General features: G+C 30.5%; 1 protein-coding gene, 5 non-coding genes and 1 pseudogene across 6 annotated transcripts; 1 reads left to right on the top strand and 6 right to left on the bottom strand.

Annotated features, from left to right (window-relative positions):
• Window positions 1–2136: 2136 nt before the first annotated feature.
• Window positions 2137–2951, top strand: LOC125852704 (agamous-like MADS-box protein AGL62). Its single transcript, XM_049532422.1, has one exon. It carries the CDS (start codon window positions 2137–2139, stop codon window positions 2818–2820), a length of 684 nt encoding a protein of 227 aa, XP_049388379.1. The 3' UTR covers window positions 2821–2951.
• Window positions 2952–7850: 4899 nt separating this feature from the next.
• Window positions 7851–7974, bottom strand: LOC125852715 (small nucleolar RNA SNORD14). The gene has a single exon (XR_007445048.1). It is a non-coding gene; the product is annotated as a small nucleolar RNA SNORD14 (small nucleolar RNA).
• A 123-nt stretch (window positions 7975–8097) lies between these two features.
• Window positions 8098–8221, bottom strand: LOC125852718 (small nucleolar RNA SNORD14). Its single transcript, XR_007445050.1, has one exon. It is a non-coding gene; the product is annotated as a small nucleolar RNA SNORD14 (small nucleolar RNA).
• Window positions 8222–8268: 47 nt separating this feature from the next.
• Window positions 8269–8369, bottom strand: LOC125852710 (small nucleolar RNA snoR99). Its single transcript, XR_007445044.1, has one exon. It is a non-coding gene; the product is annotated as a small nucleolar RNA snoR99 (small nucleolar RNA).
• Window positions 8370–8605: 236 nt separating this feature from the next.
• LOC125852706 (small nucleolar RNA SNORD14) lies at window positions 8606–8728 on the bottom strand. The gene has a single exon (XR_007445040.1). It is a non-coding gene; the product is annotated as a small nucleolar RNA SNORD14 (small nucleolar RNA).
• Window positions 8729–9493: 765 nt separating this feature from the next.
• Window positions 9494–9580, bottom strand: LOC125852709 (small nucleolar RNA Z221/R21b). Its single transcript, XR_007445043.1, has one exon. It is a non-coding gene; the product is annotated as a small nucleolar RNA Z221/R21b (small nucleolar RNA).
• A 1830-nt stretch (window positions 9581–11410) lies between these two features.
• On the bottom strand, window positions 11411–11914 carry LOC125852694 (NAC domain-containing protein 78-like; annotated as a pseudogene).
• Between the last annotated feature and the right edge of the window lie 4061 nt (window positions 11915–15975).

The raw sequence follows: 15975 nt of genomic DNA, 5'->3' as shown, positions 1-15975 counted from the left end.
GGAAAATGCATAAGTACCCCCCCAGCCTATGCCCGAAATTCCAAAGACACACCTAACCTTTACTAAGGTCCTATTACCCCCCCGAACTTAATTTATCTATAATATTCTACCCCTTTTCTGCCTATGTGGCACTATCTTGAAAAAAATGTCAACATGCACTGGGCCCACAAAGATAGTGCCACGTAGGTCAAAAAGGGGTAGAATATTACATATAAAATAAGTTCGGGGGGGTAATAGGACCTTAGTAAAGGTTAGGTGTGTCTCTGGGATTTCGGGTATAGGCTGAGGGGGTACTTATGCATTTTCCCATCTATATTAGAAAGTATATTTAAGAGATTAAATATTATTACTTTGGTTATGTTATTAATTATTGACATAACCGAATAACCAAACCGAAAAAAGCCGAACCGAATAGAGGAAAACCAAACCAAACCAAATTTATTTTGAATCGGATTGGGTTACACTTTTACAAAACCAAAAACCGAAAAATCCAAACTAAATAGTGCAAAACCAAACCAAAAAACCGAATACACACCCCTAAATTATATAATATAATAAAGAAAAGAAGGTTAAGAACTTACAAGATGCAGCAAGAAAAAGAAAAAGCAGGAAAGCCAACTTAGCACTTGAACCTCTCTCCATTATTTATTTATTTTTACTTTTCTTACCTTCAGCTTGCTTGGTGATATCTAACTAGAAATATATTCCTATGAATTTATAGAGGTGAGTTATGGTTTTCTTTTCTTTTTTTCCGATTAGTTAATTCTTTTTTGTTTTATTGTAATTGAAAATAGGCCTTGAGCTTTCAAAAAAAGTCATCTCCAATAATGCACATAGTTTTTCCTTCCAAATATTAAAATCAATTAAGAGTGATCCTATTTTAGATGTTATGATGAATATTAGAATCTATGCATACATATGTTTAAAACGTTGGACAAATTTAAAATATGCAGGGACTTCATAAACAAATAGATTGACAGTACCTGCATTTATTCTTGCTTAAAACATGGGCTAAGACTTTGTGTAGAGACAAGGCTAATTAAGCCTTTATCTTATCGATAATCCCTTAAATTTGTCTACAATTTTTTTACTTAGATATCAAATGTGTGTCTAATTAACACCTCAATGCACATGTGTAATAGAATTACTACTATTACCATTTGAAATAATATATATATATATAAAAATTAAATAGCATATTTCAACTTAAATATATAAGTATAAATTCAAACATTGTTAAAAGTTATGTATTATCCTTGTATATGAATAACACTTTGTTAAACCTAGTTTTTTTTTTTTTTTGGAATCCTCATAGCAATCCACAATCTATGTCACAATGTCTCTGAACACTTTGTGTTAATCTGCTAAGTGCTCAGTATGCGATAGCTCGCAAATCATATAAAAAATGTAAGTCCCACTAGGCAAGTCTCATATAACGAGTTCATAGCTAAATAGTAGATGGAGGCTGAATTCTATAAACCATTGTTTGAAATATGAGATCCTCATGATGTGGTTAAGGAAAATTGATAGAATACTCCTATTAATTGAATGCTACACAAAAACTTGTGTGTGAACCAAATTGGATATAATTTATCCAAATTTCAGAAGCGGTAAAACGTAAAATAACATTAAAGGAGATTCAAATTCGATATAATTTTTGTTTGTGAATTTTTTATTTTTAAATAATTCTCAGACTTGATATTCTACGATGATTATACTTATTACATATCAAAAGTGTGTCTAATATAATGCACATGTGGTAAGAAAAAAAAATCCTAGGCGTATATTTTATTTTATTTTTATTTTCCTATTAGAGATTCTAGTTTTCCGATTAGTACCCAAAATTATAGGAAAGTTCCCCCAATAACTCTTTTTCTTTCCTATTTAGGAAAAACAATTCCTTATTATTACTCCTACAGTAATAGTTTCCAAATTTGTAACCCAATTCCTTCCTAAAACTACAATTTAAAACGAGTAAATAAAATATTCTCCGATTCTCTATAAAATAAAATCTTCGATTTACACGTTATTATTATTATTATTATTTACCCATTGTATACTCTCTATAAATTATAAAATATAAAATCCCCAATTTTGCCAAGCCATAATAATTAACCTTTTTCTTTTTCTCCCACCATGAATATTAATAATAATAACAACGCCGCCGTCGCCGTCGCCGTTAAGAAAACTCAAGGGCGGAGGAAAATTGCAATTAAACCAATAGTAAATCAAAACAGTAGGCACGTTACCTTTAGCAAACGCCGTTTAGGTCTCTTCAAAAAAGCTAGTGAACTTTGCATCTTAACCGGTGCTGAAATCGCTATTATGGTTCAGTCGCTAAAACGACAGCGTTTATTCACTTTTGGTCATCCCAGCGCCGACACCGTCATTGACCGGTACCTCACCGGTAAATCAGAAGAAGAAGGAGTGAAATCCGCCGGCGATGATCAGTTGAACTATGTGCAACAGAGCAATGAATATTATTCTCAGATCTGTAGAGAATTGGAAGCGGAGAAGAAGGTAAAGGAGGAGATTGTTATTGATGAATCAAAGATGGTGAATGGTGGTAGTAATAATGGAGGAGGAGGATTTTGGTGGAATGAATCGACTGATGATATGGGAATTGAAGAACTTGAGAAATTTATGTGTGCATTGGAAGAATTGAAGAAGAAAGTAAATATGAGATGTGATGAATTGAGTATGATAAATGGTTCTTCTTCAATGGCGGCGTCTACTTCAAGTATGAATCAAGCTATTGATTATTGTGCTTCTATTGTTCCTTTTGATTTCAATTACCCAGCAGGAAATGCCCAATTCTGAAGCATTTATTGGACTACTTAGGTTTAAACTACTGATTAGTTATTAATTAATCAAACAATTAACATGTCGTCTTCTTTCTTTATTATTGCAAATTGTAATAAAATTGAGTAGTATGGATTTTTGCATTAACATCTCTATATTTGAGGAACAAGTAATTTCTTTGAGTTGTATCAACCAAAAAAAGAATAATTTTTTTTGTTAAAAGTATAAAAAATTAAATATAATTTTTCTACGAGTGCCTCACATTTTGTCTAACGTGGTTCCCCTCAAGAGAGGGTGAAGGGTGATAGAAATCTCTCCCCTTTAACCAAGTTTGCATGGAATTAATGTGCATTATTCGAAATTGAACATGATTGCGGTAAATGTTCATTTCTAAATTTCATAAATCATAAATATGGTAATACGAAAATATGTGGAGAACTTATTTAAGATACTTTTTTTTTTTGTATCATCTTGAATAAGAATTTGAATAAAAAAATTATTTTGGTTGTTGGATTTATCCAAACCGAACCATAGTGGCTGAAAGCGTCAAATTGAATGGAACTTAATAATTTTGTGATTAAATCAATACATATTTTTAAGTATTGTGTTTAAGATCTATGTATATATATTACATGCATGTGACTTTAGTCAATATAATTGAATTGCATGGGACTATAGAGTGTTTGTCACAGTGGCGTGGTACATAAGTTTGAATTTTTGATATTCACAAGATTGCTAGATGAAATTTTTATCATTATATATATGTTGGTGAAAGTGGAGAAATAATCATGTCTCACCTGATTTTTCGTATATGATCGATAAATGAATCAAAAACATTAAATAATACCTATAAATGTTTTCAAAAGTCATGTAAGCTTATTTTGTACTATGTTTTTATAGAAGATTATAAGTGTTTGGTTTCACTCCCTAAGATGGAGATTCTTTTTTCCTAATTCGGATATAATTATTTGTTTATATAAAATCCATAATTTCTTTTACGATATAATAAAAAAATTTATTTTACATTCGTGTATAAATTGCCGATCAAACAAACCTCTTCCTTTACTATATTTCTTAGATGACTTTATATTTTGGTTAAGCTTAAGTCATATGTGGCTCTTAAATTGAAAATAATACATATTGAACATTTTCCTAACCATCATTAATCAAAAGGGAGAATGTGTATAATATACATGAAACATGAATAAGATGTGGCCAAATAACAAACCAAATGAAGACATGTAACATTTTAATTTAAAATAATTAGAAAAATGAATTTTGAATATAAACAAGTTAAAATTTAGGGAAAAGGGTCTGAAAAATATTCCAAGTTTGGCCGAAATTGTTGTTACGATACCAAACTTTGGAAAGGACCTTTTACCCCATGTACTATTTAATAGTGTATTTTAAAGGTATATATGTGCCTACGTGGATATCATAAATATTGCATCATTTTAAATAGTAATGTGTCCACGTGGGCACATATATACCTTTAAAATACACTATTAAATAGTGCAGGGGTAAAAGTTCCTCCATAAAGTTTGATACGTAACAACAATTTTGACCAAAGTTAAAGTATTTTTCAAACCCTTTTCCCTAAAATTTAAAAAGAAAAGACTTTCAACTAAAAATTATACGACACTCACTCCATCACCACCGAAGCCCACCCCAAACCTCTCCCTTTCTTCTCTTTCCCTAGCACTCACCCTTGTTCATCATTTTTATTTTTCTTTATGCCTTCTTTCTTATTCCCATTTTAATTGATAGTGATTTTTTAAAAAGTTTTGTTCTTCTTTTGTTTATTTTGATTTCAAATTTGCTTTTTTTTTCTTTCTATTTCCGCTTCAATTTATGGGGAAGAAGGATGTGGGGAGGTGAATAGGGAGAGAGAAAATATTTGAATAATGATCTCTATTTTTTCCTACAAGGTATGCGTGAATGATGATCTGCATTTTTTCCGACAAAAGAAGAAAAATTACTTAGCCACAGTTCTTTTGTGGCTGATTAAAAATTACAAATATAATCTATTTTTCTAGCAATCACATTACTATATTTTATCCACTGTAACAACTATATGTTAGCATGGAACTAATAACCATCAAAATATGCTTGTGGAATAAGTATATACATTGTATGATAATGTGGCAGAATATATGCTTTTTTTTTAAGTAAAACGAGCAACCAAGAATCCAATTTAACGCAATCCCTAATCATACTTGGATATGAAAACCTAATTATGTGATTCAAATGCGCCAAAAAAGGGATAAAGCCAAATGGCGCTTATGTGGTTCAAATGATGATGCTTTGTTTTCTTTCTCTTTTTTTATTATATAGTTTTTTCCATTAATATAATAATTTTTTTTTCTTTTTTCTTTTTACTTTCCGTTTTAATCAATTAGGACATTTCTCTTTTTCCCTTTGACCAGGTGTAAATCAGAAATTGATTTGTTGTAAAAAAACAAGTGTTAATTTTTATTTTGAAAATATATTGTTTTGATTTTAAGTAAATCAAAAAAAAATTATGTCACATAAAAAGTTAATATCTCGTGTAATGCTCCCTCAAATATAATGTTATTAATATGATATATTGAGTTACATGACATAGTATTTTTTATTGAATCATATATATTTACCCATTATCATTTAATTTCATTATCAATAAGATATCTGGTATATAACAATTCTTTAATTATTTACAGTAAATAATTTTTATTAAGTTTCTTTAAATGGCTAAATTCTGGACAATGAATAAGATTTTCCTTTAAAATACTGCATATATAGTTCATTTTTTTGAAGAGTGTCCTTCATTTGATTTTTATTTGTCCACTTTAAATTTTATTTGTTTCATAGAAAGCAATAATTGATAAAAGTATTTTATTACAATACCCAAATTAAATTAGTATTTAAATGGAACATACAATATGAATTCATAATTTTAAATAACCTTTTAAACATGCAATTTGAGATCATAATTTAAAATTTCAAATAATAAAATAAAAAAAAATTTGAAGCATCAGAACTAATTTATATTTGGTAAAAAAAAGTATTTATCCTTTTGAATTATGCATCTAAAAAAAAGTACGCATACTCATCTTACAAAGACTATTCGTAATTGTTGACAAATGGCTTTTTATAAACTTATATGTATTTAAAATTTATAATCACAAAAATTCATTTTTTAAAAATACACAGAGATATAAAATTATTAATATGGTTCATTAAAATATCTCTCCATATCTGTCTATGAACTGTGGTTTTCCCATTATTATTATTTTCATGTTAAATGAGTAATGCTTGTAATTAATAAAAGGTTTTCTAAATTATAATTTAAATTTTATTTACCATATAAATAGACATTTTGTAAAGCATTTGTTATAAACTATAGCACTATTTATTACTTATCTGTCATTCTTGTTTGTGTAACTAAAAGCTAGAATTTTAATAATTATAAATTTAAATATATACTTATTTTACTCAATTATTTCAAAAAAGAATATCATTACCTCAAATGTTCTACATGTAATTCCCTTACTTTGCAGGTCTCAAAAACTTATTTATTTTTTATATAGATATTATATAGCATGAATATATAAAAAAAATATATATATACATATACAAATTTCAATTGATATATGAGAACACCTATTAATTACGTACAAACACAAATTTTAAATTCAAAAAGAAAAGTACTATAGGCTATAATAGTCATAGATAAACAGCAAAATAAATTGACTAATAAAATACAAATTTGAATTGATATATGAAAAAGAGTAGCTATTATCAGAATACAAACACAAATTCTGAAGTCAAAAATATTGTACTATGTTAGATTAAGGTTATTATAATATGTAAACAACAAAATAAATTTACTTGATTTTTTTGGTCTGAAAATACTATCAAATACAGTTTGGTTTTATTGTAGTGTAAAGGGCTCATATCAAGTGTATTTTATAGAAGGTTCATTGTGAAGAAAACTCATGTTCAAAAGAATAGAACAATGCACAATAGAGTTAATAATAAAGCCACCAACATATAGGGCAACTATATCAGAAACCCTTTGTTATGCAAATCTATCTACCAAATCTCATTCAAAAATGAGATATTCATCACTCTATCCTCTCTCTTTAAAATCATAGCCCAAAAAACAGCATTTTGCTCAATGTAATATGAGTATGCACTTGAGCCGATGAAACAACTTCACTAAGGTCAGCATACAATCCATCATCAAACTCCACTTGTGCAATTTCACCGGGTATGTTATGTAATTTTAGAGTACGAAATGTTGTGAAGACTGAAAAAGGCAATATGTTATGTAATTTTAGAGTACGAAATGTTGTGAAGACTGAAAAAGGCAATAGCTGCAATATAACAAATTGGGTGGGGGGTGAAAGCAACATACTGAAAGGCAAGCCTCAGACATCCAAGGAAGGATAAAAGCAGCATAAACTCTCAAGGCGAAGGCGAAAGCTCTTAAAGCGAATGTTTTGAGAAACAAGCCTTGGGATCTATCCTCATAGGACAATGCAAAAGCTTCTATAAACACTAGTATTAGGAGTTGCACATATATGTGTGCAATACTATTGGTCTCTATATCTTTGTGAAACAATAACACAGTCATAGATGTGCTAATACCATATACAAAACAATAAAATGTACTAAAAGGACAATAAATTGATCAGGACAGCTCAAACTTGATAGAGAAACACCATTGCTAAAACCATGCGAGGAACCTGAGTAGGGAAGAGTAGATGGATGTATAGGAAGCTCAAACTTTACTAGGAACACGAATCAAATATTCATAAAAGCTTAATTCCAACCATCTATGACAATGATATAGTATCAGGTTAACATCAAAGCCAATCAAAGAAAATAAAATTGAGTGGAACTAATTAAAAGGCAACACCAAGTGACAAGTACAATTACTAGTGTGGTAACATAAAAGACAGTATCTAACACCTACTTTAAATAGGATACAATTTGAATTCAAAGATATTTGAACAATCAAAAAAAGAAGCAAAGGGGAAATACTACACTATACTAGCAAAAAAGGCCTCAGACATCCAAGGAAGGATAAAAGCAGCATATACTCTCAAGCCTGGCGAAGGCGAAAGCACTTAGTCGGCCACTGCGAATGCTTTGAGAAACAAGCCTTAGGATCTATCATCATAGGCAAAAGACAAGAAGTTCATGAAGGATAGAAAAGCAATTGAACACTAGTTCTAAGACGATTACACAGATATTCATCATCAAACAAGAACCAAATCTAACATAGCTTAAACTTAAACTTAGTTAAAAAGACTCAGACATCCAAGGAATGATAGAAGCAGCATATACTCTCAAGCCTGGCGAAGGCGAAAGCACTTAGGCGGCCACTGCGAATGTTTTGAGAAACAAGCCTTAGGATCTATCATCATTGACATAACAAAACAGTTGAGTAAAACACAGCAACTTCTTAAAACAATTCAAAATTGTACCATCCGATAATGATCAGCAAAACATAAACATTGTGATGCTGACAAAGTGATGAATGGGTTCATTTATCAGGGACTTGTTCATCCCTAAAACAACTCTTTCATTGCTAGAGAGGCAGACTTAACAGTCCAAGATACACTAATTTCATAAGCTAATGGATTATTTTCATAAAAGCTATGATCTTTAGCAATAAAAATCTGAATTTGCTAACATAAATGATAGCTCAAAAGCAAAAAAAACAAACCACAACATAGCAAAATTACATGCTAAACCCAAAATGGAGAAAAACCCCAGATAGATTCATCAGCAAAATAGCAAAACATGATAATGGTGTCTCAGACATCCAAGGAAGGATAAAAGCAGCATTAACTCTCAAGCCTGGCGAAGGCGAAAGCTCTTAGTCGGCCACTGCGAATGTTTGAGAAACAAGCCTTAACAATTATCATCATAGACACCATGTAATTTAAGATTCAAATCAATCAATTAACCAAAAATTATCACAATTCCAAACTGATACAAACATAAAACACAGATTAAAGAACAAAAAATCCAAGGAAGGATAAAAGCAGCATTATGCGAAGGCAAAAGATGTTAGACGGCCACTGCGAATGTTTTGAGAAACAAGCCTTAAAATTCATCATCACAGATCAACCCCAAAATACAACAACGAAATACGGCAATGAAAACTAGTAAATTAGCAATTATAACAAATATAATCTTCAGAACAGAGAGGATTTGATGAATTTCACCAAACAGAATGAAAGATGAGGAATGGGAGAAGTGAACGGAAGCCATGGGAATGGGAGGCATCGGAAAGACATAATTCTTTTTTTTTCTATTTTTCCAATCAAATTGAAAAAATAAATAAAATCCTTATATCTTTCGATTCCTCCCACTCCAATAACCTCTCCTTCACCCATATTCCCATACATCTTTCACTGACAACTACTAATTCCCTCTCCCTCAATTTCAGAAATATTCAAAACTAAATCATAAAATAGCAAAGATAAAAAAAAACGAATATAATTTCTAATAAACGAAAACCCAAAAAAATAGGTTCAAAAAAATGCAGAAAGAAGCCATCAGTAACCAAAGTTCATCCCCAAAAGCTTATGGCTATGTACGGTCCGCATCATGGTTTGATCTTTACAAAGATCGCATCACATGGCTCATATATATAAAAGAAGAATTAACACAAAACGAAAATAATCAAGGGAAAGAGCTCAGAAATAATTATGGGTATGAGAAATTTCACATCACTAATATCAGAGTGGTGCATGACTTTCTCTAGATATCATCACAGCTCAAATTAAAGATGAATAAATATGTGTTGTGTGTGAAAAAAAGTGAGAAAGAAGTAGTTGTTGAGTAGCTGAGATGTGTTTGATAATGGTGGATATGGGGAATATATAGCTGAGATGTGTTGACGGCGAAACCCTAATAAGATGAATATGGGCTTTTTACTCATGGGCCTAACAAATTGAGAGAACAATTGGGATAGGATTCTACTTCTATTTATTCGTTATTCTCAATTTAATATTAATCATATTTTTCACCACATTAATTTCTCTTTACATTTTTTGAGCAAGGACAAAATGGAAACTAATACTCTAGTTAATTATATCTTATTTTTTCTAATAAGACAATTATTTTGAATAATTTATTTTTAATAAGAACGACAAATGAAGTGGACCGGATGGAGTATATGAATAATATTAGGGTTGTTCATGGTTATGGTTAAATAATTAAATCGAACCGCAATTCTAATCAAATCAATATTTGGTTTGGTTTGTTTTATAATTTTGAAAACCGATACTATTTGGTTTGATTTTGGTTTTACTAAAATAACAACCACAAAAATAATCGAACCGATAAATTAGATATATAAATTTTATAATTATTTATGTATTATTCATAAATAAAATATAAATATTTTGTTAAATTTTAATTAACTTAAGTCTTTAACTATACCATTTTCTCAAGCCCAACTATTACAATCATGAGTTCAAGTCCATCAAAATTCATTACTTTAGTCTTTGCGTACCTTATCTCACATAAGATAATCACACATTCTCTTAATTGAATCACTTTGTTCGTATAATAATAATTCTAGTATTGCTTAATTGAACCAGCAGTAGCTTTCATGTGGATTATTAATGTACTATGTGTTTGTATCTATCGAGATACGTATGTCCTCTAAAAAATTATTACTTTTCAAATCGAAAAAGCTAGAAAAACTGAACCAAACCGACAGTTATTTTTTTCGTTTGGTTTGGTTTGATTTTAGAAACTAAAAAAACAAACTATATTGATTTTATTTTTATTTTAACCAATAACTGATTCAAACCAAACCACGAACATCCCTAAATAATTTGTATGAACTTAATTTAAAAGTTTAATAAATAGTCAATTCCTCAACCTGTTAGGATAGAAAACATTTGATTTAGACACTCAAATTCGTTATATTTCAATTGAACTTCTAACTTTCTAATAAAATATTTTAATTAAACTCTTTAAATTTTGAAAAAGCTACATATATTCTCATTTATCTATTAGATAGTTAATTTAACACATAAAATATGTCTATTTTCTTAAATTATACACATCAGCCTTATAAATTATAAGCATCAACCTTAAGTATATGAATAGAATTTTAAGACTTAATGATGTGAATGTATCGTAAGACATAAGTTTAGATTGTAGATAATTTCATACACTGAACTTATGCCTAGTTACGTATCTAGCGAACTTTTCGTCGTAAAATTCATACTACTAAACTTATGTCACAAGTAGTTTTAACATGTTTCATCTTAAAAAGTTCCACATTATTCGAATTATGTTCCAAAACACAAATTATGCCTTTCAACCAATAGTTCAGTTTTAAAATTTTATGCCTTTGAAAATTTTTTACTACTAAATTTGTGTCTCAAGGCACAAGTTATGCCCATTGTCTCAAGGCACATGCTTTTAATAGATTTGTCTGGTGAATTACCCTATGTCCAATAATAGTTGTCCACTATTGACTTGATACATTCTTAAAAAATTATAAATAGAAGTATAATTTTATTATATTACCCTTTGAATATAATAAATACAAAGTTGCATGGTTGAGTTAGTTGAAGCATTTAAAAGGTAGTTATAAGACTGATTTTATGTTCAGCAACTCTAATGCCTCATCATAACTTGTTGATTCAACAGACGCCGAGGTTTGGTCAGGAACAGCATTCATCAACTTCATTGTGGGAGTTTTGATACGAGTTGTCTTCTTAATAGCACAGAGAACATAATCTCTGCAATCCTTGTCAAATTTGTCAAGAATATACGTAGAGAGGTGGTATTCCTTCATTAACCAATGACCATTTTCCTGTTTATAGCCTTTATTCATGTAACACATGCTCTTCTTGTATCCAATCACTGGTCCTCCATTCTTTCGAACAGGTTTCCTCTTGTCTTGCTGTTTCCAACTGCCCTTATTTCCCACATCGCGACTTGCTTTTCTTCTTGAGCTCTGTGATGAAGAAGCGATACTGACTACAGTCGTCGTCATTACTCCATGAGTGTAAATGTCCCATGGTTCTTGTTTTACCATTTTCTCAAGCCCAACTATTACAATCATGAGTTCAAGTCCATCAAAATTCATTACTTTAGTCTTTACGTACCCTATCTCACATAAGATAATCACACATTCTCTTAGTTGAATCACTTTGTTCGTGTAATAATAATTCTAGTATTGCTTAATTGAACCAGCAGTAGCTTTCATGTGGATTATTAATGTACTAGGTGTTTGTATCTATCGAGAAACGTATGTCCTATAAAAAATTATTACTTTTCAAATCGAAAAAGCTAGAAAAACTGAACCAAACCGATAATTATTTTTTTCGTTTGGTTTGATTTGATTTTAGAAACTAAAAAAATAGACTATATTGATTTTATTTTTATTTTAACCAATAACCGATTCAAACCAAACCACGAACATCCTTAAATAATATGTATGAACTTAATTTAAAAGTTTAATATACAGTCAATTCTTCAACCTGTTAGGGTAGAAAACATTTGATTTAGTTATATTTCAATTGAACTTCTAATTTTCTAATAAAATATTTGAATTAAACACTTTAAATTTTGAAAAAGTTACATATATTCTCATTTATCTATTAGATAGTTAACACATAAAATATGTCTATTTCCTTAAATTATACACATCAACCTTATAAATTATAAGCATCAAGCTTAACTATGAATAGAGTTTTAAGACCTAATGATGAGAATGCCTCGTAAGACACAAATTTAGATTTTAGAATATTTCATACACTGAACTTATGCCTAGTTACGTATCTAGCGAATTTTTTCGTCGTAAAATTCATACCACTAAACTTATGTCACAAGTAGTTTTAACATGTTTCATCTTAAAAAGTTCCACATTATTCGAATTATGTTCCAAAACACAAATTATGCCTTTCAACCAATAGTTCAGTTTTAAAATTTTATACCTTTGAAATTTTTTTACTACTTACTAAATTTGTGTCTCAAGGCACAAGTTATGCCCATTGTCTCAAGGCACGGGTTTTTAATAGATTTTTCTAGTTATTTACCTTATATCCAATAATAATTGTCTACTATTGACTTGATACATTCTTAAAAAATTATAAATAGAAATATAATTTTATTATATCACCATTTTAATATAATAAATACAAATTTGTATGGTTGAGTTAGTTGAAGCATTTAAAAGGTAGTTATAAGACTGATGAGGTGACAGTAGTTAGTTACAAAGCTGTATAGATATTTTGTAGTCTTTAGTGATCGACTAGTATAAAAGGGCATATATGTATAGATTCATTGAAGATGGTTCATAATTCAATACAATCTCTTCTTTCTCTTCAAATTGCTCTGTAAGTTGAGCTGAGATTCAACATCCATTCATGGAGTTTTCAAAAATTAAGTAATATTGCTGATTTAAGCATTTTCAATTAGATAACACAATTTTAAATTTAAAAAATTTATATAACAATAATAAGGATAAACGTGCAACACATTTTCCCATAAATAAGTTACTTGTGTATTTGGTGAACCATGAACATTTACATTTGCTTACATACATACATACAGAGAGTTGGTGTAGTCGGAGAAAATGGCTGTGGGAAGTTTACAGTGATCTCACTCTTACAACGATATTATAATTTTGCTTCGGGTCAAAATATGCATTCAAAATGGCTAAGGCATCAAATGAACCAAGAACCAATTCTGTTCAACGACACAATCCGCATGGGAAGGAAGCTGGAGATGCAAGTCTCTGGTTACATTTTACTAATTTGTACAACTTTTCAAGTTATCTTTCAAATTTAGTTGTCTATTTCAACTTACTGTCACATTTTTCTGAGTTGATTAATTTAATTTCGAATAAAAACACAACACTATGGGGGCTCGAAATACCATCCTAAAATCATGTTTGTCTTCCTTGATTCTGAATGAATGCATTCTATCCTATCGAGTACCTATTCTTGGAACAAGATTGTATTCTATCAAATTATCATGGATTCATATACGAAGCAGAATTGCGCTAACATTGTTTAGGGAATTTTCTGTTTTATATTGAAAGGAAATGAATAACAACTGAAAGTAGAGAAATTTAATCAAGAAGCAACTTAAAGGAAGGGATACATTAAAAAAGATTTATACAATTACTTGTTCAAGAATTCTAATAACACTACATAATGAATCTGTAATGTTTCCTAGACAATCAAAGTCAGGTAAGAAATCAAAATCAATATCTCATGTGAACCAAGCATATAGAAACTTAGGATTTGGAAGGTTGAGAACTCCAGTTTTAACTTTATTTTTCTTTATTATAGAAATACTAATGTTTAAGTATATGGTGTTCCGTGTTTGTGACAAAAAAAAAATGAAATATCATTTAGAAAATAAAATGTTGAGAATAATTATGTTAGTTAGTTAACAGTTAACTTCACAGAGTTAGTTAATTAACAGTAAAGTTTCACAGAGTTAGTTAGTTAACAGATTTTGTTAGTTAGTTAGATTTCCGTCTATGCTTTGATTAGGAACTTTCTAGATTCCATCAAGTTGTATAAATGTGACACATTGTATGCAGTTTACAGTTGATTTTATCATTCAGAAATGAGAAAAGTCTATCTTCTCAATTGATCCTCTCTAACTGACTGAATACAGTATGTTCTAGAATCCACCATTAATGGTGGATCTTCATGCTCAATATTGAGTTTTATCATGGTATCAGAGCAAGGAATCGATCATCCCTGATTTTCTCATCTCTTTGTTGAAGAATCGCTGCTCCAGTTGTTTCAGGTTCCTCCGATCGCATCAAAAATTTTTTCCTCTCTTGTTGTTGTTCGTCGCCTTCTTCACTGTTCGCTTCTTCAAAAAAAATTTCTGATCTGCTACAATGGTGGAAGTCACTGATCTAGGGGTTACTAAAACGATTGAAGTAGGTAGTGTTTTGTACCTACATCCATCTAATAGTCCAGGTGCTTCTCTCGTACCAGTTCCTTTCGATGGGATTGGATATCGATCCTAGAGAAGAGGCATACTTAGATCATTATCTGTAAAAAATAAGCTAGGGTTCATAAATGGCGAAGCTAAGAAACCACCTTCTAATGATCTAGAGTATAGGCAATGGGAACGATGTGATGACATGGTTACGTCTTGGATCCTTAACTCCCTAAGCAGAGATATTGATGATAGTGTCGAATACGTAGACAATGTTTTGGAACTATGGAATGATTTGGAAGATCGTTACGATCAGACTAATGGTGTCAAGTTATATCAGGTTCAAAAGGAAATCAATGATCTCGTTCAAGGCGTTTTGGATATCACAACTTACTACACTAGGATGAAGAAACTTTGGGAGGAATTGAGCAGTTTATGCATAAAGAGTCATTGCAAATGTGCATGTACTTGTGGAGCAAAGGATCTTATGCACAAAGTCGAACAGGATAAGAGGTTAATTCAATTTCTCTTGGGATTAAACGAAGTTTACACAATAATCAGAGGAAACATATTAATGATGAATCCTCCTCCATCAATGGCACAAGTTTTCGCCTTATTGATTAAGGAAGAGAAAGAACGAGAGTTTATGCCAAATAATCAATTGTTTGCTGAATCCAGTTCTCTTCATGCTAGTACTTCAGGAACATCGTCAGGAGGCATTTTTGCTGCTAATACTTCAGACACTTCAAGAAGTAAGGATTTCAAACCCAATTACTCTTCTTCTTCTTCTCACAGAGGCAGACCTTTCTGCGATCACTGTAAGAGACTAGGTCACATCAAAGAAAAATGTTATAAGCTACATGGATACCCACAGAATTCCTACAATGGGAACAATAGATCTCAAAGACCACAGAACTATGGACAACCAGATTACAATCAATCCCACAGGCAACAAAATTATGGGCAAGCAAATAATGGTTACAGGTACAACAACAAAGGTAAAAGTGTGGCAGCTAACTCTGCAGGATTATCTTGTGGTCTCAATATGGAACAGGGGAATGGATCTGAAAATCAAGTCAACAATCAAGACAACTCAAATATTGGCATCTCTAAGGAACAGTGTGATCAACTTGCCTATCTACTCCATCAGTTTCAAACACTCAATAAAACAGAGAACTCTGGCAATATGACTAATTCAGCAATGAACTTTGCAGGTATCACTGCTTGTACCTCTTCTGT

This window comes from Solanum stenotomum, unplaced genomic scaffold, assembly GCF_019186545.1.
Source record: "Solanum stenotomum isolate F172 unplaced genomic scaffold, ASM1918654v1 scaffold4105, whole genome shotgun sequence".
NCBI classification, from domain to species: domain Eukaryota; kingdom Viridiplantae; phylum Streptophyta; class Magnoliopsida; order Solanales; family Solanaceae; genus Solanum; species Solanum stenotomum.
Note: the sequence above shows the minus strand (reverse complement) of the source record. Positions and strands in the feature narration are given on the sequence as shown.

Excerpts from the sequence above, each read along its gene's own strand:
- LOC125852704 (XM_049532422.1), top strand. The coding sequence starts at position 2,137 with ATGAATATTAATAATAATAACAACGCCGCCGTCGCCGTCGCCGTTAAG.